Source organism: Cydia splendana, chromosome 13 (genome assembly GCF_910591565.1).
Source record: "Cydia splendana chromosome 13, ilCydSple1.2, whole genome shotgun sequence".
In the NCBI taxonomy this organism is placed as follows: Eukaryota; Metazoa; Arthropoda; class Insecta; order Lepidoptera; family Tortricidae; genus Cydia; species Cydia splendana.
Genome location: NC_085972.1, coordinates 20,200,274 through 20,226,539, shown reverse-complemented (window position 1 = coordinate 20,226,539; position 26,266 = coordinate 20,200,274). Strand labels below are relative to the sequence as shown.

The 26,266-nt window shown below is 37.5% G+C and overlaps 1 protein-coding gene across 1 annotated transcript in view; it reads right to left on the bottom strand.

Moving 5' to 3' along the window:
• Positions 1-26,266, bottom strand: part of LOC134796304 (histone deacetylase 4) — a 144,037-nt gene that overhangs the window by 37,036 nt on the left and 80,735 nt on the right. The window contains exons 3-4 of the mRNA XM_063768389.1: positions 3,355-3,470; positions 524-595 (exon numbers count right to left, since the gene is read on the bottom strand). Of these exons, the coding sequence (XP_063624459.1) occupies positions 524-595; positions 3,355-3,470 (188 nt within the window). The remainder of the gene's footprint in view (positions 1-523; positions 596-3,354; positions 3,471-26,266) is intronic.

Genomic DNA, 26,266 nt, shown 5'->3' with positions numbered 1-26,266 from the left:
CATGCATTTTACTTTCCTCGTATTCGTAATGAAAAGTAGAGTGTTAAACTCGTGTGAAAGGGATCATTTCAGCCTCGGACTATTGGGACAGCTACGCCAATAAAAATGAACTGTCATTATGCACTATCATTCGACGCGAGAGTTATACTACGGGACTTTATGTCGTTGCAATAAGGGCTAATTGTTCACAATGTGGACGCGGGTCCTGTGCACGGCACCAAATTGTAACAGGCTTGAGCTCTAGTTGAATGCGTTGGGAAACACAGATATACAGTGTGATTTATATTGAAGGAGAACTTTGAAGATGGCAGTATTGTTGTAATACAGACAATCATGATACATACAGAATTAATTGTTACCGTCATATAAAAATGTAATTATCATTAGAATTTACACGTCCCAAGGTAATGACTGGAACGTGATTTAGTCCACAACAAAATGGACAGATATATCATGTGTATGGCCATAACTTTAAAAGTTCTCCTTAAAAATCATACTGCAGTAGTATGTAATGCAGACTCACTTGTAACAGGAAACTATTTTCTAACGTTTGTTTCGCTCTCTCCGCTATATGGTTCTTTCTTGGGCTCTGATTCTACAACGAAGGAAACATATCACATGTAGGACAATCCATCATCCGACCACTCGCGTGGTAACTTTTTAGGAGAACATTTGAAAGTACTTGTCGTCAGCTAAAGTCACAAACCTCGTAACTCTATTTAAAGGACAGTAGAAGGGATTTTGCAACCTTAACTGACAATATCTAAAGCTGAAGATTTCCTAACACATCCGGAGGAGTTACGAGGTTTGCGAAATTAACGACGTTATGTACCTTTGTATAATGAAGATGAAACATACAATCTTCGAAGATACGGTGCTTCAAATTTTGATAAGAGTTAATTATTGTCCCTCACAGATTGGAAATCAATCCTGAATCAAATACAAATCAATCAATCAATCTTGAATACAAATTATAATCTAAAAGTGATTCATGCCATTGATAATCAAATTTAGAAAGCCTATTAATTTTTCTTTATTTATTACGTGTACTCAAGTTTAAATTGTGTATAAACTGTAGGGATTGAGTTATCATCTTCCAGGGGCCATACTCGTAATAAAGAAAGGGGTATAAACTCACACCAAGGCAAATAAAACATCTGAATCTTAATTTGACTTGAAGTCAAAATAATTAAAAATTGTCTGGCAAATAATAAGGAAAGCCTTTTTAGTCGTTTTCCGGGTGGTAATGAACCCAAAATACCAATATTGCGAATTAGAGGCCATGGCGGCTGTATGCACTAGCACCGTGGCAGAGATCCGCGCGCGCATATTTCTGTCGACGCGTATTTCGGTGGGAAACAGAAATGGCGGCGTGCCACGAATAACGCGATTGATGCGCGTGGGCACCCCAAACAATGCGGGGCTCTGCGACTTTTAGCGGATATGCGGAAAAATTATATGGCATATTTATAACAACTTTCTTCACGCTTAAATTAATTTACAAGAGCGCCTAATAGCTTTACGTGCCAAATTGAACTGACCGCGTCAGTTTGAGTTATTTTACTACCTCACACGCTAAAAGTTATGCGCTTTAGCAATAGGTTTGTTTCGCGAACATTCTTGATGACGTATTTCAGGTCAAATGGAAAATTATATCTAAAGCCGAAAACATGTTTAGGCTATCTAATCTTCTAGCTGCAAAATTTTGATTAGAAAAACTACTGATCAGTAACTAAATATCGGAAGGCAGATATTTATAAAACCTTAGATTTGCATCATTTTTTTACCATCACGATTTCTCATATGACTTTTGTCATTCTTCTTCTTCAACCTAGCGTTTTCCCGGCCTAGCGCCAGGGTCCGCTTTCCTCAATCACTTGTGTTGTGTCATTAGACAGGAAAATATATTTTTCAACGTTTCGGACATTTATCTAAACACGCTAAAGCCACGTGCGCACCCGGACATTCGATTGCGAATAGCTGAAATCGCGCCGCTCCCGTTTATATTTATTGAGGGGCCGCATCAACATTGGATCTAAATTTAATCCCGCACACTGTAAATATAAATACCCGGCGGATGGACGGAGTTATACTCGTACCGTTGGGTTCGGTTATTAATACCGGCCGCGGGAATCTTTATAAATATACGGAGAACAAGATGGACGCGGTGGAAGGTCGCGGAAGTCTTTGGTGCGACACGTGGAAGTTGAAGTTTGCCCTAATTCTCGGTTTGTCGGATTATGTATGAAAATGAGCAGAATTTCTGATGGGTACACTAAAAAATTAAGCGTTATTAACAAAATTTCCAAATATAGTCCCAAAACGAATAGTCTTTGACAACAACTATTAATAGTCTACGAAACTAATAGTCTAATAAACTTTGTACAGACTTCAAATAGAGAAACATGAAATTTCTACGACATTATGACGTTTATTATATCACTTCTACTTGTTACGTTAAACTCGGTGCAGACTTAGTTTGATCCGATTGTATTAGACCGAGCAAAGTAAGACTTAAAGCGGGCAAAGTATACAGTGATATTGATGTATTTTAGAATTTGTAAATAACGGATAGGCATAGTCAAAAAACCGCTTTCTAAATTTTGAAATCGGCCTTTTTATAACATTAAGATAAGCTCCTTAGAACGATGAATATGTAAATGTAATTCAAAATTGGCAAGACGGTGTATTTTTATTTATGTCTTTTAGGTATTCCTTCATTAATTTCCCGTTTTTTACGGAGCCTTAAAATATAACTAATTGAAATTAACGCCAGACAAGAATTCTTTTAACGTAATTACACTTTTTTAAGTTACGAACACAGTTATTTTCATGGGATTTAGCATCGGAAATAAAGTGGCGGCACAACGGCTGTTGAAGGAAGGGTGGCTGATTTCATTACGGTTTGTAACGGTGTTTTTCATGTTTCGTTTAGCTAGACTACTTTTTAAGATATTTTCCCAGACCAAGTACCTATCTAGGAATATATCTAGGTTAGGATTAAACTCTCATTTGATAACTTTTTAACTTACAAAGAAGATACTGTCCAGAAGACGGTCATGTACAAGGTAATAAATAGTACTTCTGCACATTTCTACACACGCAGCGATTTACACATTTATAACCTCATCATCATCATCATCATAATTTAAGAGCTTTGCTCTTGTCGGTGGAGTAATCGCCACTCATTTCTTTCTTTCATTTAACTATATGTAACATATAACATATATGTAACTTTAAAGCGCCATGGAAAACGGAGACGATGCGCAGTGCGCCAACGTTACGTCGAGCGTCGAGACGCTAGTGCTGAGGGCTTGAGGGGTATCTTATCCCGTAGTTTCAATAGGGATATACCTGCATGATTTGAGAATGAAAGCTGGCCTCGGCGGCGGGCAGCCGCGGCGCGTGCGGCGGCGACGGCGTCGGCTGCGGGGAGCTCTCCGCCGCGCCGGCGCCCTCGTGCGCCATCTCTGCAACAACGATAACACCAGGTTAAGATAAGGTATCCGTGGAGGTTAGAGAGAAATCGGATTATTTGGGCATACAACAATCGGAAAAAAAAAAAAAAACAATGTAGGTATTTTTATTCTGAAATTTTAAATACATTGTAGGGGTCGCTATTACCGCACTTAGAAAATTAGGACCCTCTACAGTCAGCAGCAGAAGTTGCTATGCGGGCGAGGTGTTCAAAATTACCTTGACACGCTCTTAATATTCTCTTAACAATATATTCATATTCATATTCCTATTCATTTCAATAAAGTCGCGTCAAGATCATTTTGAAATGGCCCGCTTAGCAACTTCTGCTGCTGACTGTATAGAGGGTCCTAATTTTCTAAGTGGGGTAATAGCGACCCCTAAAATGTATTTAAAAATTCAGAAAAAAAAATACATTGGTTTTTTAGTGGTACATTTTACATTAAGCGGGTGCCCCGTAGAAAAATATAACTTGGACGAAATAAGGACCACCCTAATATACAGGGTGATTCAGGAGACGTGAGCAGGACTAATACTGCACATTTCGTAGATTATAAGCAACACTTTCGTATCAGTATTAGTGAGGTTAACGTTAATTTTCTAGTCGTGTTGAAAAAAAAAGTTATTAATTTATTTACGACATGCGTGGTCACCCTAAAATTAGAATACTAAAGTACCGATATTCTGTGTCAAATTGAATGTCACCACTGTCATCGCGGTCTGGTTACTTTTGAAAACTCGTATCTCACTCAAGTTTGACAGTTTATTTTCTTCGTAATCAAAAATTAAAGAGGTTTTATGCTTATTAATTAGGTCTTGTAGGGTGACCATGATTGTAGAGGATTAAATTTGCCCTCACTAAAAAGTTAAAAAATAGGAAAAAATCTGGCTGTTTCACCTAAATACGACGGTGAACGATCAATTATCAGTTACTGAGTGTGCAGGATTAGTCCTGCTCACGTCTCATGAATCACTCTGTATAGTAACTATCATACGCGTCATGTCGCCAACAATAAGTTAGCTTATTGGTGTTATGCCCCAGTTAACATGTATTTTGTGATTATATGTTACCATACCTACTGATATAAAATATAAGTAAGCTGACATCATTGGAACGACTTTGAATAGGTCATCTATTATACAGCCTTCATTTTCAAATCTGTCATATGGGACAGTGTTGAATATTTAAAAGGCGTCTGGTTATTTTTGTCTATAAATAACCCATTATTTGAATGTTTCATAACTATTATAACCGTTCATGCTTTTATCCATATTGCATAACGTGAAAATATACCTACCTACACTTCTAGTCTACATAATTCTTGCACAAATAAAAACTCAGAAAAATGTCTGATACAATATTTTACTACAGAGTAAAATCTTCTACACTTAGTAAAACATAAACAAGATATTTAACATAAGTGTTTCAATGGTTGACTGCCTTTTGGCATTAACTATGAGATATTGTGGTGTGGCCACTAAGAGATCGAGTAGAACACGTAGCATGCTCCACTTAGCTCCCCCAATAGCCACCTCGACCCAAAACTTAGTAATCGAATACCTACTGCAGGTAACCACTAACTTGAAAAAACTTGAAATTCCAATCACATAACAACAGTAAAAAAACAGCAACCCTGCTCCCCCATTCCCCCCGCATGTAGGTCGTCGGGAGGGGGGTCGGCGGGGGTGGGGGTGCTCCAGGTCTATTTCGGGAGGGCTATATTTGGAGCCAGGGCCGGCCGGGTCCGCCCTTCGACTGTAACCTTAGGCCCAAGTGAGTCTGACGGTGTCGCTGAGGCTTTCCTGCGACGTGTAAGTTTTTGTGTTGGGTCGTGTAAAACGGCTACAATGTATATTCTTTGACGTTAATTTATTGTTGTTGTCCCATACTGTATCAATGCAAATAAATAATTTCTGACTTCTGATTGGTTACTTGGTTAATCGTAATGCTTCCTTTGCGTCTTTTAATATCTATCGCTCTGGAAGCATATTCTGAAGTGCAATACTGACCCACCAAAACTCTATACTCTCTCTAAAGAGAGTACAAACGGCAACACTGCTAACTGTACATCGGTGGACCTTATTACAAAAGGCATAAGGTCCACCGATGTACAGTTAACAGTGTGGGCGATGGTACCTACTCCCTCATTTGCAACCCCTCTAGTGTGGCAGGTGTCCATGGGCACGGTAATTGCTTACTATGGAGCGATGCGTCTGCTCGTTTGCTTCCATCATTAAAAAATCGTACCTACTCGGTAAGTACGCAAAAACCTGACAATACAAGTCGTAGCGTTTGATAATCTAGTACTATTAGTATAACAATATCTACAACTGGGGCCCATTTCTCGAACGATTTTAGTCTAATATTATTAGTGTGTTGTCATGACCACCCATACGATTTGATAGTTCGCGGAATAATAATATTAGTCTAATATCGTTCGAGAAATGGGCCGCTGGTTAGTATAATATTTTAGAATATATGACACTAAATATTTATTTTGACAGTCACGCCTTTAACAACTGTCAACTAATTAGGTTATGTTCTCAAAAATATAACCATCCATTCGGCGTCAATCCGCATCGAGACAAATTGCCTATCCCATCAAATATTCACAAAATATGCAAAAATAAAGTCCATTAGGGACTTTATTCCGGTTTTGAAGACTTCATTAAACGTATTTCTGGCTGACCCAGTTATTGAGAAGACTAAGTGATATGAATTTAGAGCGCCTAATTTGAGATTGATGTGAGCTACGCTAGCTTTCGTGTCAATTAATATGCCAACATTTTGGGCGTCCGCTACCTGGCGCGGGTGCACAGAGCGGGCACACCATGAATCTAGTATAATAACTGGATCTGGCATGAAAGGTGGGGGGTTGTGACCGAACAGGATAGTCTTATGTATCTTTCAGTAGGAGCAGCAGCGAAAGAGCTATTATTGTTTGTCCTTGTCACAGTCTCACATTTTTTTTATTCCCCACCGTAAATTTAGTATAGTAGGGCAACAAATAAATTCGACCAATCATAGAGTAGCATTGCGTATGTTTTGTCCCTCACGGAGGCACGCGTATACCACTTCTATAGGATCCTTTGTACCTTCTATGTGGAACACGCACGCGGGGGCCATTGTTGGTAAAATCCGTCACACGCATACGCGTCAGGGGCCCATTTCTAGAACGATATTAGTCTAATATTATTAGTGTGTTGTCATGGCTAGCCATACGATTTGACAGTTCGTGGACTAATAATAATATTAGTCTAAGAGTGGTATTCCATCAGTCCAATTTCTTTGTTCAATGTGTATTTTGTCTCACATTTTGCTTAATGTGAGAGGGAGACGCACTGACATTGGACAGATGGAATACCACCCTAATACCGTTCGAGAAATGGGCCCCAGTTAGCGTCGCTCATACTATTTTTCGTTAACCCACTCACCGCACGTGCAACCAGCTAGCAGTCGCCCTAATAGGTTGCGATTTATACTGAGATAATAAAAACCATAACCTTACCTAACCGAAAATAATATTTTAATTTCACGCAAATGAATAGGCAGGATCAGTATCTGACCGATAACATCACGATAAGGTTATCTCATGACTGTGCTGTGTTTTTCGTAAAATTCGTTAAGTGCGTAAAATATGGATACGAGTATGAGTATTGAGGCTTATGTACTCCTATTTCCGACTGGTTTTATTACATTATTTATTTAATACGCCAAACTTCAAGGCGAACGGCTAGAGCAAGATTTTGATTTATAACTCGTATAAATAATAAGTTCGCAATAAAAGCGCCCGGGCGCGTAATCACCGCGTAGCGCTACGGGTTATACGGCGTAGCGCCCTCTACGTTGCTACGCGCTGGTGTCTCAACTTGATTTTTATCTTACGGGCTGATTCGAATCTGTCAAGAGTGGCAGTGAAGGTGTTAAAGGTCGGCTGCGGCTTCCACTTAAGGGTTTAATTTCGCTAAGGTATGCATTGCATTGAAATGTTACTACTATTATTTCAGTATCATGGTTCGACATGCTAAAAAGTCGCATTTATGCAAGCGTGAGGCAGTAATATTTTCATTGCACTGAATTAAATTCTCTTACTTTTCTTCTTTCACCATTTTTATTACATCTCTGTTTAGCCCTATGGTTGACTGGTAGAGAATGCCTTTAGGAAAGGAATATTTAATTTAATTTAATTAAGTCCGCCATTAGTATTTTTTTGTACTTTGTGCAGTAAAGTTTAAATAACTAAACAAGTTCAGTTACGTATTCATTAAAAAATATTTTTTTAGGGTTCCGTACCCAAAGGGTAAAACGGGACCCTATTACTAAGACTTCGCTGTCCGTCCGTCCGTCCGTCCGTCCGTCTGTCACCAGGCTGTATCTCACGAACCGTGATAGCTAGACAGTTGAAATTTTCACAGATGATGTATTTCTGTTGCCGCTATAACAACAAATACTAAAAACAGAATAAAATAAAGATTTAAATGGGGCTCCCATACAACAAACGTGATTTTTGACCAAAGTTAAGCAACGTCGGGAGTGGTCAGTACTTGGATGGGTGACCGTTTTTTTTTTGCTTTTTTTTTTGTTTTTTTTTTATATGGTACGGAACCCTTCGTGCGCGAGTCCGACTCGCACTTGCCCGATTTTTATTATTAACACATTCACTGCTAACCTTTTGGTAACGCTACGCTCGTAGCCCATCCCAGCGTTTTCCCGGTTTGTAGAGGAAAGCGACTACGAACAGAGTTCCCGGCACTCAATGTGTTACTTACAACTATAATATAGGTACTATAGTCAAATCGGCAGGTTACCTGTTTCTAGGATGTAGGTATAATATGGCGATGGATGACTAGCGAATTATTAGCGAGCTATTTTCGTATTCAAATTGCTTTTTATAAATATTTAACGACTTCTTTTATGATAAATAGTATTCATCCTTGGCATTCTTCGCGCCCTAAACCTGCGCTATTTACATAATAAACCAATAATAATGTAACATTTTTACGATAGGTATTAAATTAATAATTTATTCGTTTGTGAATTTTTAGCTAAATAGCTACTTATAAACCAAACACAAAGATAAAATATTAAACTTGCGAATTGACTTAGAGTGCGACATGTAAGAGTATAATTTAAATAAAATTGAAGTAAACAATTTCCATACAAAATTGTTGCCATTTTTAAGCATTTTACGTCAAAAATGTGACAGTTACGTAGAAAGTGGCGCCCTCATTTATTTTCTACTATTTTATATCGCACTGGAAATCTGCAAACGATCCAATCGAAAAATCGACAGCGAAGTAACATGAATTCCTAACTACATATGTTTATACTAAATTAATGAAAATATTTATTACTAAAAATGTTAGTTAGGAGTTCATGGTACTTCGCCGTCGAAATAACGATCCTTTTCAAAAAGAGAAACAAAGCTGCCAACGCTTACGTAAAACAAACTTTTTTATTCAATAAGTACTGTACAATTTGATCCATCAACAGTGCCCCCCTCCCCCCGCGATATAAATAGAACATCGGCTTCGGCGCGACAACTGAAGGACGCGCCCCGCCCTCTTCTGCCCCTCCCTTTCCCACCACCCGCTCCCGCTACGGGGCAGAGTGAAATGGAAAAACAAAACGCGAATTACCGAGAGTTTTAAAAATAGAACACTCACGCGAGCCACGAAAAGTGCTGCGTCTAATTTATTCGCGGAAAGAAGCGGTTTTGTGGCGATTTTTCGACTATAGACATGCAACGGCATAATGGTGCAATTCTTTGTGAAGCTAGCTATTTTTTAAAGATGCCACTACACTGCCCCTTTAAGCCGACCACTGATGACTAATGACTAACGGACGATATCGGCCTGTCAGTTAGAACAAAAATTTGACAGTTCCGAACAACTGACCGGCCGATATCGTCCGGCGGACTGTTAGTCAGTGGTCGGATTTAGAATAACCCGATATTTTAAAGTAGGTATGTATTAGAAAACCCGATTACACTGTATAGTCCGACGACAAATTGACTCATTTGATAATTGATTGATAGTGACGTAACTGACACATTTTGACGTAAAATGCTTAAACATGGCAACAATTTAGTATGGCATTTTTTAAGTTCCATTTAATTTAATTTTATGTATCACTAATATCACTATACCATCAAAGTGAAACATACATATTTGACACGGACTGTAGGTACGCAATGTTATAAATGTTAAGTATAATTATAACTCAAGATGCTAGGCAGAACCAAGAGGAGCGTTCTTGTCGCGCATCTAACCCGAACAGAACTAGCAGACTACCGCAAACACTGAAACTTGCAGAACGTCTATCTCCGTCTCTATCTTTCTTGCAATAATGTAGCGAAAGGGCAGGAAGCCCCTGTGTGAAGGCAGTGCTATCGGTCACGTACGGAACAAACGAGTATTATAAATTAAATCGGTATCAAGGTGGAACGGATCGGAGTGACTTGACGAATTGCTTCGACTAATGGTCTAACGGGACGGGACGCGACGTGACCCAAGGATTCTTTCACATAAAGCCTTTGGATTCTTTCTTGCTCGAAGCAGCGGAAAGTTTGCGAAGTGCGTGGTGGGGAAAGTGCTACCGACAACGCACGTCTGTACTCAGCCTAAGATAACCATACTACTGCGAGCATGGAAAGTCTCGTTGCATTGCTCGTTAATTTCTTTTAAAAATTATGACCGCAAATGGCATGCGGACGTGTACATACCATTGTGCTACGAGCCTATGTAGTATTATGCAGAGAGCTGCGAAATTGCATGCACAAATTATGAATTAATTTATTGATATAAAGGCGCCATGCAATTGATGCAATTTTACGGCTGATGGTACAGAGGAATACTAACGTGTGAAATGTGCGAACAGCTTTAGATAACCATACGGCTGCGAGCACTGCAAGCCGCGAGGCTAAGTGCCCGGCGCGGCGCGCTAATGCGCTCGCTGGCGCGCGCCCAACTTGCTTTTCGCGGGTTTCGGTACAAAGGCAGATCATAAAGTTGTGACGACTGCAGAATGCAGATGGCACTTCATATTGCATCTGTGTGTTACAAGAGATTAAACCGAAATTTGAGCATCAAGATTTCAGGGTACATGTGTTTTTGTAACCAATCAGAAATCAACCTTAGTAAGGAACTACCACTAGCAACATAATTATTTGAGATGTGGGTAAATCTTTGACCAATATCGTGTCCAAAACCCCACACGCTAATATGAATGACATGTAAAATCCTTTATACAGTTATTGGCGTTCAAATGGTAAATACACATCTTTAATTTCTTTGCACACTAAATTGCTATTAGTCCATTTTAAAAACTACAAATTATTTAGACCAAGTAGCGAGCCTTCAAGGTAGAGTCTGTGCGGAAAGAGAAGAGTCGTAGAATGTATCGGATCCCATACATTTCACGACTTCTCTTTTCGCACAGGCTATAGTTGTTTTGGTACTCATAAAACGTTTAAGTACCGTAAAATCACCTATAGTTAAGTACTACAACTGCGGCCCACAAGTTCAACAAGTAAGTACGTTGAGAGTCTTGTATACTCACCAATATTCTTGTTTTATTTCTTCCTTTTGTGAAAAATTTGCCGCAGAACTGCGACATTCAAATATTGACAGCTGAACGAAGATATACGAGTTAGTTTTGGACCATAGATGGATTCTTTTGGACCTATAGTCGGGGATTTTATGGTACCCAAATACAAATACACAATTTTAACTCCTTCCGCGTCCAACAGCTCATCATCCAGGAACACCGTCTATTTCGACCATTAAATCCGTTCCATTTCCAAGTTCTATTTCAGTTGGCGATGCGTCCGCTATTTCCATCGAGCTATATCCAGCCGCGGCGGGAAACATTCTCCATTTTGGAACCCGTTTGTTTGGTTTATAACTTGCTAGCCTCTGCACGCGACTTCGTGCGTGTAAGACTTTAAACTACCCCCTTCGATTCCCGTTAATACTCTTGCACTAAATTGCATATAAGATGCTGGGTAAAAATAAAAAGTACATATCACAAATATTTTTACAGATCCATAGATCTGAACCTCAATGACTTTCCTTACGTGGCTAAACTAATTATTATAAAGGGGCCCACTGATTAACAGTCCGCCGGACGGTATCGGCCTGTCAGTCAGAACAAAATGTTGACAGTTCCGAACAACTGACAGGCCGATACCGTCCGGCGGACTGTTAATCAGTGGGCCCCTTAACGCTATATGTCTTTATAGTATTTTTGTACAAACAAACACTCAATATAATACATTCCCGTAAAACTAAATTACGTTGTAACAAAGCATAATATGGAATCTTTTTTCGGGAGCATAAATGACGCAAGTAGGTACACTTTTTGGCAATGCCCGTTGACAGGTAATGCAGCGGCGGGAGAAAACCGTTTTGTTTGATGTTGTGTTTTTATTTAAGCACCGTTTCCGCGAATTCACTACGGCGAAATTCTATTGTTGCGTGTTGCGAGTTTTCAGGCTCCAATTTCACCACGGTGACAGGTGCGACAATTGTAAAACATCACTGTTGCTGACGTCACAGGCATCCATGGGCTACGGTTACCGCTTACCATCGGGCGGGCCGTATTCCTGTTTGCCACCATCATTGTTTTATTAAAAAAAACTTTATTATATCGGAAAAAAACAGATATTTCTCTTGCTAAGTTTATGACAATTGTCACAAGAAACACTACAATTGTCACGAAATTCCGACATATAACTCATTACCTGTCAAGAATTACCTACAATTCTTCTAAATCTTGACAATTGTCAGAAACTACGCAAAAGAAATATCTGTTTTATTCCGATATAATAAAGTTTTTTTAAATAATACAATGATGGTGGCAAACAGGAATACGGCCCGCCCGATGGTAAGTGGTAACCGTAGCCCATGGGTGCCTGTGACGTCAGCAACAGTGATTTTACAATTGTCGCGCCTGTCACCGTGGTGAAATTGGGGCCAGGTGAACACGTGTACTGTGTAGTACAGTCAGTATCAAAAGTAACGTATGCCGGCCTAGCCAAGGTTACAATCGCTATCGCTTCGACAACGACAAGCATTATGTCTCTCTATCACTCTTCCATATTAGTGCGACAGTGACAGTTGCGTTTCGATCGCTACGGAGCGGAAGCGATCGGCATCTTGGCTTCGCGGCCTGATTATAAGACAAATCTACCATTCTTTTATAGCTTAACAATGAGATATATGTCTCTATATATGTATAAGGTGTACCCGGGTAAGACCACACTATTTTTCAACGAGTTGGAAGGACGTCACAAAAAATATATTAGGTACCTAAGTCAAGTCATGGCGGGACCGCCATGACTTGACTTTTGTATTACACTTTGTTATAAATAACTATTCCAAATTTTAGGTACCTACATCAAACGGTCTTTGAGAAAAATGCATTTAACCGATTTGCAAGACCGAAGTGATCCCATAAGAGCACCGTGAACAAAATTTTGTACGGTGCTCTAAAAATATCACTTCTACTCCAAATCATGAGTATCATATCGGCCGTAACCAAACGGCCTGTAAGCCTAGGTAACCAACAACAAATAGTTAACAATAGTGTGTTTGATCGGGCGCCACGTGGGAGTCCTTGATCGCAGGAAAGCGCCGGGAATAAGCACGCCAACGGATTTTATGGGCTCCGAAATAGCGCGCCCGACTTAGAACGGCGGCGCGGCGGCAGGAACGGGCCGGCTGCGATGCTACTGCGTTTTTACTTTCATAAATTACCTTACAAAAACTCAAAGAAAGCAGACTAAGATGATACATAGGACCACGTAATGAGAGATGGTAATTTCCCAGCTAAATCCGTCTTGAATATCCCCACAAAATCCCTGGGAAGAAGACCTCTCGACACAACGTGGTCCAATTTAGATGAAAGCGCAGAACCGAGGCCCTATATGTATGACAACCCAGGATAGAACGTCCTGGTGCCGCCGTATAAGGAGACCCGACCCCAGTAAGAACTGGGACTGGAAGAACAGAATTTCTCTGTCAAACATAAAGCGTAATGATGCTACGATTGTTGTCAAACTGAATTCAATTCCTAAAATGTGGATGCTATTCCTTTACGCTCGTTAAACAATAAAATATATCTAAATATCTTCTATCTACGCTTCATTCTCATTCACTCGTAGTCATAGACTAGGAATCCTCTAGACGGGGTTTAGAGCAATTATTTCATGAAACCGATGCTGCCAAAAATACGGGGGTGCGGGGGACGAGGTGAGCGAGGTCCCGTGCCGTGATTGGTCCGTTCAAAGACACGGACGTCACACAAAGACACTTTCGACTCAAAAATGGAGTAAAACGGGGGTAGAGCTACTATGCTCAGTCTGGAGAATGTCTTGTCTGTGCTCGTAATAAACGAATTCGCCAGTAAATTAGGCATATAAATACATATGAGTGGTTTATGTAAATTCCGTGTTTCCGCGGTCGCAGCTGCAAACTGTGGGCGCTATTATCAGCCCCTTTCATCTGGTATTATTACAATATCCTACTATACCACTATATTTAAATCATTCACACGGAGGGGAATGGATTTGGATGTAGTTTGGCACTCAACTCAAATCAAATAAGTCAAATAACACATAGGATAATTTTTTATCTCGAACTGCACCTTCTAATAGGAGCTGAAAGGGGGGTAGAAATAGAAAGTTTTCATAAGCAAACGAAATTACGGGCAAAAGCTAGCTAAATATAATAATATACCTAAGTAGGGATTTGTTAGACAATTTTCACAAAAGCATATATTCCGAGTAGCGAATTTTCACATCGCATTTTATCACGATCGCAAATTTCATTAATCGTCTTTTTTAATGCAGCGATTTTTCATGTAGCGTTTTTCAATGCTCGTATGTTTTATTTACCAGTTGATCATTATATCACAAGCAAATATTTCCAGTACCTTTTTTTTTCAGGTTTAAGAATCCGTTTTTTTTTTTTTCAGGTTTAAGAATTTTTCGAAACTTTAATTGCCATACTGAATTTTTTTGTATTAGTAAAGAGTCTAACGTACGAAACTTTCTTTTCAAAAAATATTTCCTTTACAACTTAACTAAAGCTACGCTACGCGGGGCTCCTATTTCTGGGCGGTTTGCACTTCGGCCATCTGAAGCTAGTTACCTAACGAACCTAACCTACCTATTGATTTAGTTTACTGGAAATATTTGCTTGTGATATAATGATCAACTGGTAAAATATGCGAGCATTGAAAAACGCTACATGAAAAATCGCTGCAGTAAAAAAGACGATTAATGAAATTTGCGATCGTGATAAAATGCGATGTGAAAATTCGCTACTCGGAAAATATGCTTTTGTGAAAATTGTCTAACAAATCCCTTTCGATCAGTGATTACTTTTATTGAAGTGTGAAATGCGAGTCTGAATAAATAACAATAGTGAGAAAAGATACGTTTTTAGTCTATTTAAGGATAGGTACTTACTATTGAATTTTATTTAGATGTATTTTATGGGTTTCTTGCCATACAAATAAATAATTTGTTTATTATTCTATATGTAATTACTAGTAATTAGGTACCGAGGCGAATGTCGTCGCCACTATCCGACCACATTGTAGGGTATTTCTAACGCTCTTTGTTTTCGATATACAGGAGTTCCCACACTTAAATGTGACGTTTCTTAAACAAAAACGTCACTTGACACTGACACATCTAATCCATATCGTTTCTAGATCTATTAATTGACGTAAAGTTCGAATCGGGCAGTAAGACCCATCAAGCTTTAAAGATCGCAAGACTAATATGAGAACTCTTATCGAATGATTAGCAGCCAAATCATAACAGCGATAATGATATGCATTAAGGGATCGACTAAAGCCTTCAATATTTATAGACGCGAGTCTATTGCGAATTTATTTTATTACCTTTATTTTCCGACGTTTCGACACAGGTTTCACTGGTCGTGGCCGCGGCCAACTGATGCCCCAGCAAAAGCCAGTGTCAGTAGTTCAGTAGTCAACACATAGTAGTTCAAAACGCGAAAGTTTTAAATATTATAAAGCCTTGAAATCGATTAATATGGCGCGGCTTTTACCACACAAGACAAAGTTCCAACAAAAGACGTGAAATACCCTCGTTAGCAAGAATAGCGCGAGAAAGTATCGACCAGCTATTATTGTCGGCCTATTCGGCTCCAGCAAATGGACTCTTTGTCCGGGTATTTTTAGAACAGGTCTCCGGTTATTTCCATGCATTATGCATGGCCTGCCGCGGCTAAAATTAAAGCGCCTAAAGGGGACTGGCTGCAGTTGGTTGTATGTTATATTGTTAGAGCGTTGGGGCAGTTCGCGGGATTGTAGGGATTTGTAGACTTGCTGCTGCAAAATAACTAGGTAAAATAATAAATCTCTTTCTGTGCCTAAGCTTTGCCAAAAAGCAATGCGTTGTAATTGTCGTAAAATCAGGTTATAAGTATTTAAATGTACGTTCAGGAAAACGGATCGATCCTTAAAAAAATGATATTGAAAAGAATGACATGAATTTTACAGTCAGTTTAAATTTTATTGGATCCTTTTTCCCTAAATTACGTCGTGTTATTTCTTTTCCCCAATTGTTAACGGTCTCTGAAACATAGGTATTATGATGCTTTTCCTTATTAAATTATTTAATTTCCTTCCCTGTCTTCATTTTAAGTAACACAACAATTAATAAAGGCATTTACAATCCTAACAAGCAATTTCCGTTGCAATAATCTTCAATTACCCGCGTAATTATAAACCTAGGCGCACGCGCACCGCACCGCACAGCGCCATTTGTTTATGCCACACTAATTTACAAAAACCATCGGAGCAAGTGTCGGCTCCCGATTTAGGCGGCTATATTTAGATGGAATGTGCGCCGTTTATAGAGCAGGCGGGGGACTATTCGCGGCAGGTCCACAAAAACAGAAGGGGTAACAAGTTGGGAACAAGTGGGTAACGGAGGGTGAACGTTCTATTTTCGAAGAGCACTTGTTTGTTGGTTTAACTTTTATTGTTAATTTAAATGTATCTGTTTCATCTAAATGTTTATTCCGGGATCCTCGGATAACGGGCAGAACATTTAGAAAACGGAGAAAGTGTGAGTTCAAAATCGAAACTGGCCTTAGTGACATATTTAATTACACAAACGGGTCTACCGCGATTGTGTAATTAAATATGTGTACAAAACGCGAGAGTTTAAAGTGGCCTTAGTGACAGTTTTGTGAGTATGGCGTATTCGATGTCAGTGTGAAAAGTGAAATTTCTTCAACCAAAACCGTCACCATTGAGACTGACAGATCAGTAGGTATCATATCGGAAACAGATCGAATAACTAAAATTCGAATACGCCTCAGAATCTAATAGTTAATTGTAAATAACCAAACAGTATTGTAATCGTAAACACATAATTATTATCCAATTATGATTATGATATATCTCAAGATGACAGTGTTTAATGGTTAATCATTATTATTTCAACCCTAATTTAAATCATTTATTTGATAACAGCAGATTGTCCTTTGTAGATATGGTAGCATTATATGTGTGATGCAATATATTAGACAACTTTCGCAGTCTTGTGTGATGCTAAAAATACATTCATTAATTCATTTAATGTTCATTTATCGCCGCATTCCGCTTTATTTTTACGAGTATGATTCCAAGTTTACATCAAATAAATTTTACCTACAATTAGCTAATTTAGCAGAGAATTTACTTGTGGCGTATTTGAAATTCCAACTAGCTACGAATATAAATAAACAACTAGTTATTTCAACAGCAACAGAGGCACGTGCAATATCACATACAACTATATTTACCGCAGAATACATGGCAGGTGCGAAAATAACTCGTATTTTCATTTTCCTTATGTATTATCGCCTGTTGTTTTACATGAGCTAAAATTAACTTATGCGCAATTATTTTATTACACACATATGTATAACTGCAGGTTATTATTACTTACTTGGTATTGAATGTTTTTATATGACAGACTTTGCTCTAATGTTAATCAAGTCAATCCCTTAGTTACTGGAAAAAGTGAGGTCACGTTGGCTAACACTCACTTTGGCTGCACTTGTCCCGCGTCTGGTCTTATTTTTAGACACAATCCGCTCATTTTTAGGGTTCCGTACCCAAAGGGTACAACCGGGACCCTATTACTAAGACTCCGCTGTCCGTCTGTCTGTCACCAGGCTGTATCTCATGAACCGTGATAGCTAGACAGTTGACATTTTGACAGATGATGTATTTCTGTTGCCGCTATAACAACAAATACTAAAAACAGATTATAATAAATATTGAAGTGGGGCTCCCATACAACAGACGTGATTTTTTTGCCGTTTTTTGCGTAGGTAGTACGGAACCCTTTTCGTGCGCGAGTCCGACTCGCACTTGGCCGGTTTTTATTAAGTGTTTTTCTTACTGGCGGTCATAGGGTAGACATAAATAATTGGCCAAGCACGAAGTCAAGACTACGGTGTTCAGAGCACCGTTCCCTTTCTCTATACACCTTACTAACTCTATGTGCTCTATTGTGAAAAAAAAAAACACAACGACAGTGAAGAACGAAATTCTTAATTTGAATTTTTTCAGATAAACTGCAATAATAAATATGATTCTTACTGAGCACATTGATAGTCAATTGGTTGGAAAGCCCGTTCGAAATTTAAACTTATTTGCAATATAATAAGGTTGTATTTTGTAGATCTCTCTCATACTTATAGTAGGCTATTCAGAAAAAAATTAATATCCCACAAAAATAAGCAAGCAGAATTAAACTTTGTATCAAAGACATAAGTCATAAATTTCAATGCCAAAGTTTTAACTAAGGATCTTTCTCGCTAAAACTACTTCCTAATATGAAATGACCAGTGTAAGCATCAGTTAGCTAGCAACCAAAGATCAGGCTGCAGTTGAAAAACTAATAAAGATAAAGTTAAGCTGATAATTTTCCCGCCGTCTCCATGCTTCTTTAAGTTGGGTATTGACTGGTCAGCTGCCTGTTAGCTATAGTTTTCGCGAAAATCGCTAGGACAGAGGTGAAAATTTTTGTATGAAAACTTGCAACTTTAAATGCATTTTTTATCGAAACTATTGCACTCTAAAATGAAGTCAAAATCAGTCCATCGACTCAATTTTTTGCAAGCTTTCTAATGGTACCCCACACGATTCTTACAAATAAAAAAAAATTCATGCTACCCCTCTCAACCCCCTAAATTTCCCCCTAAAATTAAGCAGTTTTGACTTATTCACAGTGTTAGTGATGGTACTTGCCATAACTATTCCAAATTTTAGGTACCTAAATCAAACGGTCTTTGAGAAAAACGCATTTAACCGATTTGCAAGACCGAAGTGATCCCATAAGAGCACCGTGAACAAAGTTTTGTACGGTGCTCTAAAAATAACTTACAAAAGTCAGAACAAAAGTCAAGTCGCCATTGAGACCTAACAGAATATTTTTTTGAATTTAACAAGTGTAAATCTCTGCCTATCCCTCCAGGCATAAATATGTAGTTAGTGAATTTTAATAGCTGTTTATGGAGCTGGGCCACGTGCGCTCCAAAAGCCCGTTCACTTTGTACGGGTATATTTAGCGATCTATTCCGGGCCGTGATTCACGCCGCTAATTGCCGAGATCATATACAAAGGACGTGCCACTCCTTTGTATGATATAGCTTCTTTCTTTCTGCGATTTTATTTGTGTCACTATACATTTGGTATTTTAGTCTGTGGGATTTATTATGATGACATAATCCTGTATCACTTTCTTTTATTTAATATTTCTTGTATGAGAAAACTTATCGCACAAAAGGCGGACTTAATACCATAAGGCAGAGGTCTTTACCAGTCAATCTTGGGGCAAAACATAAAGCACCATTTTATGAGATATAAATTGTTTCCTGTTCTAAAGTTCTACGTATTCATTTTTGTATTCCGTTCACACCAAATATATAAATGATTTCTATTTTTTATTTAAAATATAACAAGCAGGACAACAAATATTTAATTTACACTAAACAGGTATCTAAGTATTACAAATAGTTTATTTATAACGCCAAGTACAAACAAGTAATATACACGGTCAATAACACCCCATATTTATACCCACCCAAGATTTTTATAAACGCTGATTAATAAATCGAAGGACATTTTGACTCTAGATATCTATTCAAAGTCCGGTTGACGACAGTTTAGTCTATTAATACTGGCAACCAGTTCTAAACATACATTTCGCGATATCTATTTGGGGTATAGGCCTCATGTGTTAGCTTTTATAAGCGTTTTCTTATACCTATCTACTTTAAAGCTCGTTAACTTTTGTATAAAGTTACAATAATATAATATACCTAAGTATGTAATAAAAATACCAACTACTCGTTACATGTAAGTAAGCTTGGCTAAAAAACTAAATTACTCTCGAGGCGTGGAAGGCAATTGCCATTCCAACCGAGTGAAATACTATTGTGGTTTTCGCAAAAATGGTGCAACTTAAATATAGCACTTACGCAAAGTTAGCTTTATTCTAAGTACATAAATACAGGGAAATAAAAAGGTAAAAACTTAACATCCAAAAAGTAGTATTGTTGGATGTTAAGTTTACTATAACTTTTGATGACGATATTGACGATACAAGGCACGCAATATCGCATTTTTCTTGCAGTTAGCGTATCATATCTCAGCCGCAAAGATACGATAAACTTTTTGTTAGATATCTCAATCGTTACGTTGCTAACGAACTGGGCTCGGTATGGGCTCTATCTAATCTATTAATCCTACTATCACTACATTCACTACTATACACACGCTCATGCTCCAATGTAATATTTACAAATTCCTTCAAGACAAATAATCGGTAATTGTATCGATCGCTGTTTTGAATGATTCACGGTCAGTTTCACTAGACTTATATCGACCGGGATATGGACCGTGTCATGCTTGAAATTTTCACAATGCGTGTTGCTATAACAAAAAAATATACCTATTTCTTTATGATGGGGGCAAACGAGCAGACAGATTGCCCAATGGTAGGCAATTACCGCCGCCTATGGACACCTGCAACACCAGAGGGCTTGCTAGTGCATCTCCGGCAATTAAGATGGGAGTACGGTCTTTTCTTATGATAAAAGTAAAATAAACTAATAGGTACATTAAAGAACTCTATTACAACAACAAGGATTGTTAAGGTTTTCTGTTTGTCGTCGGGCATACAGCAAATAATAAAAATGTAATTGAAAATTAATGGACCTTTACACAAAAACCTCTACTTTTATTTTATAGCAAATATTTATTGGAACAACTATCTGTCCCGTTAGATCACGTCATTATGTCAAATTACGTTAGCTAAACAGAGCATATTATAAGAAGTGTAAGAACTAAGTAATGACGATTAATTATGTCGCCTAGAAAAACATTCAATGCAATAATGAAGATAATAAGTCGTTTTTCCAAAGGTGTTATTATCGAATTAGCAGGCAAGACAATAAGCGGACTGCTTCGGAAAACTACCATGGCATATAATGACTTGCAAGCGTGTTATTCTATTTATAATATAATGACTCGCATGCGATTCATATTCTATTTATATCTTGTTTTTGTAATTTTAATTAACTGCTCTTTTCCATATGTTTTCAGTGCAGAATAATTACAACTAGCTGATTGGACACATTGAAAGAAAAATATTTCTCACAACTAAAAATAACTCGCAAGTAACGTAAATTAAATAGGCAACGTTGTAAAACTGCGATAAACTACCTAAACCGAACAGCAAAAGTCATAGCAAACAAAACACGCTATAATTAGCTTTTATAAAAATTAAACACCGTAAACAGTAATTGGCATAAATACACTTCCGCTAAAGCTATTCTGGGCGCAGGAAAACGACCAAAACAATAACTGCGCGTTATCGAAGCTAAAAATAGATGTACTGGTTTACGGTTAATGGTGTTATAACTTGAGTCTGTTCAATCAAAGGTTTACTAGTGACGTGGACACGTTGTAAATACTGTCCAGCCGAGGTTTCGGCATAATCATGTTGGGCCGAAGATTCGGTTTCAGCCGAAACTAGAGCAAAAATCTGGTACTGTACAGTATTCGCCTGGTGATGACAACAGAGCGATATCTGACCGACATCAAAATGTCTATTTGACTCTATGTATAACAATTTGGGCTTCATCATTCCTATTGTACAATTTAGGATAAATATACGCATACCAAAACATATTTAAACAATTTATTCTTAGAAATGATTTCAAAAACAATATTTTATCGCCGTTCATAACAGTGTTGATTAATTAAATAGTTGATTAAGCAATGTTTACATTAGCCGGGTCAGATAACGATGATGCAGCGAGTGTGTACACGTGAGGCACCCGGACACTTCTATTTATAGAAATAATCTGTATGAATCTGCATAACCAGCATTGTTCACGTGTTTATCATGATTCAAACAAGTTGCAAAGGCTCATAAATTATACTCGTTTCTATAAATATTACTAACATAAGGAAATTACGAGTACCATCTTAAGTATAAAACTATACACGTTACAATTTTACAACTCTAAGGTCGCGGACTAGACGCAAGGAGCGCGCGGCGCGCCAATCATGTACGAGTATTGACCAAAGGTTCGGTTTCGGCCAAAAATCTGCCGAACCTTTCGGCCGCGCTGAAACTATATTTTCGATAGTGTCAGGCCGAAGTTTCAGTTTCGGTTTCGGGTTTCGGTATATCATGTTTAGGCCGAAACTAGAACAAAACAGAACCTTCGTTTTCGGCAAAAAAATCGGTTTCGGTCGGACACTAGTAATTTTTGTGTGTTATTGAGCATTTAGGTTATATCAATGGATATTTATAGCTTATCAACAACGATTAGATAACGAGACAATTTCCTTATCTTGCGTAAACTGTCCCATTATAACTATCAGCCGGCGTATTATGGATGGCTTTATCCATCTTTATCCACGTGATAAAATAACTGTCACTTTTTAACACCGTGGGATAGAAAGTGACGGACACCGTTTTATCATGCTGTCACGTAGACAAGAACGACCATCATATCCGTACAGGTAGGTATAAGGTACATTTAAATATGTTGTTGATCACATTGAGTACGTATAAGTATATTTATAAAAATAGTATTCAACACAGTATTTTATATTTACTTCGTAGTTGTAGATCGGGACAAAAAGGTCACCTTTTGAAGATTTTGCTTTGGTAATAAATAAATCTTGTAACATCAGAATTATGTATTTTCTGTCGTAACATACTATTTTTATACACATTTTTCGCTTGGATTGTCAATATTGTTATACTTCTTTATAAAATCTGAAGATAAGTACTATTAAAAAGAAGATAGACATAATTATGTAATCGCAAACTATAAAAGATGAACAATTCCACCATACATTTACCAGTTAGGAGAGCAAAAACCCAGCATGACTTTAGCTCGCAGGTTCGACCTCGTTTCAGTCAAATACTCTTTTAATTAAGAAATAGGTGCTTATTTATTTGATTTCCGAATAAAAATACCTATTTTCAGCGTTCATCATTACTTTGTACAATTGAGAGAACGAACTTTTACGTTCTATAAAGAACAAAAGTTAATTCACGAAATAAATGTCAAAGGGTAAACTCAAACCGGCAAAAAGAGTTTATTTTTAGTCCAAACTTCTAATCAACAGACGGTATTTTGTATTTACGAGTTGTGTAACAATCACAAGTTAAATATAGCGGGCGACGCCCATTGGCTGCCCGTCGCATTTTATATACCAATTGGTTATGACCTGGGACGTGCTTAGTAATAAAAACAGTAAATGTCATTCTAAAGTTGCGTTTCTTTTAATTGCAGGCAGATTTTAATAAAATATTCGTATAGTATGTTTTTGAAAAGCGATATATTATCTATAATTCCAATGATATAATAATATCTTGACGTTTTTGCTACATGTTCAAGTCACGGTAACGTCAACTTATAACAAATCCTTTATTTTATTGACTACTAAAAAGTAAAACATCAAAATGTCAATACACATATCGAACGTAAGCTTTCTGTTTGTAAGACTAGGTCCACATATTACGATGTGTATGTTTGATGCTGACGGTCCAAGAGATAATGTCGGCTACAGTGGTCAAATATATCGGGAAACATCCTTATTAATGTGACAACTGTATCAACAACAGAGCTATGAATACAGGCAAAGTGTCAAAAATATGTATACAGTACTTTATTGCCTGTACATTAAGGTCGTGTATACATATTTTTGGCACTTTGCCTGTATTCATAGCTCTGTTGTTGACTGTACTTGCACATCAACGTTTTTTATTTCATTCTAACGCATCTCTATTTGGCCATTAGGAGTCTTTATTCTTTGTTCGTCTTGTACAATCCCATAATCAACTGCAGGACGGTCTCCACTAAATATAGAACGTTAATTTGTTCGATACCTTTATTGACAAACCAGACGACTCTCGCGGTTGAACCAGCCATTAGCACAATCTCGGCTTTCTATAAATAGAACATTAACAGTCTTTATTATTCACTCGTCGTGTACAACTCCATTATCAAGTGTAGGATGGTCACCTCTAAATATAGAACGATAATTAGTTCGATAGGAACTTTATTGAGAAACCAGACGAATTGAATAAATAAAATTATTTAACTTAAAATAGTTACTTCCATGCTGAAATAGTTATTGCCAGGACATTAGGGAATTTTGGACCGGACGCGAATCTATGCGAATACCTTGTATTAGAATAACTAGCATAAGGAAAAATAAAGATAAAGATAAAAATTTATTTCATCCAAAAAATTATGAAGCCTGTTGTTAATAGCTTTATTGATTGTACAGTCAAGTGTAAAAATATGGGTGCACACATCGTACTCAAATGTCTCATAGCTCTTATGTCAGCTACGTCAATAAAGAACTATGGGACATATTTTTGAGTAAGTTATATGCACCCATATTTTTACACTTGACTTATGGCTTGATTTATGGCTGTATCCACCTGACGAAAACTACGTTTTTTTTTTTAATTTGTCAACCGTAAAACCTATTTATGTTGTTCAATAAAGGTTTCACAATTCTATTAGCAGTCTTTACATGTTCACTGATCTAGTCTATCTCCTTTATCAACAATATGATGGACACTACCTACTAAATATAGAACGTTAATTTGTTTGAAGTCTAGAGGTTGAATTAAACTGCTGTTAAGACAATCTCGGTTAAGAATAGTTAATAACGGTAGACACATGCAGTCTCATTTTCCTGCGTTTAAAATTTTGCTCGTCAGATCCCTCCCCTATGTCACTATGTATTTTATACTAAAATTATACTGGTATGCAGGGTAAGGAAAGTTGTATCCTTAAAATAAATGACAGACATTTTTTTGTGAATTTTTTTCGATCGATATAACTTTAACCTTTTAAGGTTTTGGTTAGTCTGCCCTTGCGAAGATAGTCTAGTTTTCGTATGAATTTTCAAAAGGTTTAACGTGTAAAAAATCAGCATAAAATTTGCGCTAGCTCCCTCGTAAGCGGTGGCATTGTCATACTGAAAATATGGGAATGTCACTGTGTGGTGACAGTTAGCTTGTCTTAATATGTATCTAGTAGGTAGTTACATGTTCAGTGCGATAACTAAACCGCCCAGAAGATATCGTTCAGTTTTGCGTCTTATTACATTAACGTACAGTCCAAAAGTTTATACAAGTGACTGGACTAAGAAGTAAATACGCAATTAGTAAGGCAGTAAATATTGAGTATATGAGTCATTAATAAATGGCGCAATATTGTCAAGGTACCTCCTGTACCTTAGAGTTGTGAGTAGAGCACGGACGGCAATGGCTTACCTGGAAAAAAGAAAACACTAGTATAGATATAATACGTTAATTATCAGACGAAATCATGAAATAAGTAACTACGATATAAGTAAGGCAATAGAGTCAAACCAAGCTACTCGTAGCTTTGCAATGTCAAAATTTAACATATTTTTTTTATGAAAATTTGACATCTTCTACGAGACTCGTCGAGACCCTTTGTATTTGTCTCAACATAACTTGGTTTGTCCAAAAAAAAAACAACGGGTTGCACTTCGGGAGTGCCGACAGAAGTGAAAACTCAATGACTAGTCCAAAATGTCTGCAGCACTATGTATAATTGACCCATCCTCCTTTCTATTGAAAAACTTTTGTTCCGAAATTGCTGGTCAGTGAGTTTGTTTAAAATGGTTTAATTGTTTAAAATTCGAATAGAAATTGTAAAGTTACCTTGCAGATCTCGCATCTATATATAATTGGTCATGATATTTTGAGTTTTATTCACCAGTACTAGAGTTCACTTTTATTAGCGATTTCATCAAGATGTAGCTTCATTGAATTATATTTGAGTGATATAAAGTTAGAATGTAACTGTGAGATCCTCGTATTTCAACCCGTGCAAGATTAGAACCTTTTTCATGTAATGTCATTGAGTTTTTCTTTATTGATTTAAAAATTTTCAATGCCATTTAAATGAGTGGCCATCTAAACGTTACGGTCACGTGATCGCGTTACGCGTTACGCTGTCTCGAGTTTATCATTTTTTCCCCACCTCAAAAAGTGCCCAGCGCCGCTAAAGAAGTTTTCAGTTCAAAAATATATTTGTAATTTTAATATTATATAACAAGACTTCAAAAACTGTGATATCCTGTAAAAAACTGCTGAGTATCTATAAAGCAATACTGGAGAAATAGGGATTTAATTCCAGTTTCCGTATTTCTTGTTAACACTTGTTAACAAGAAAT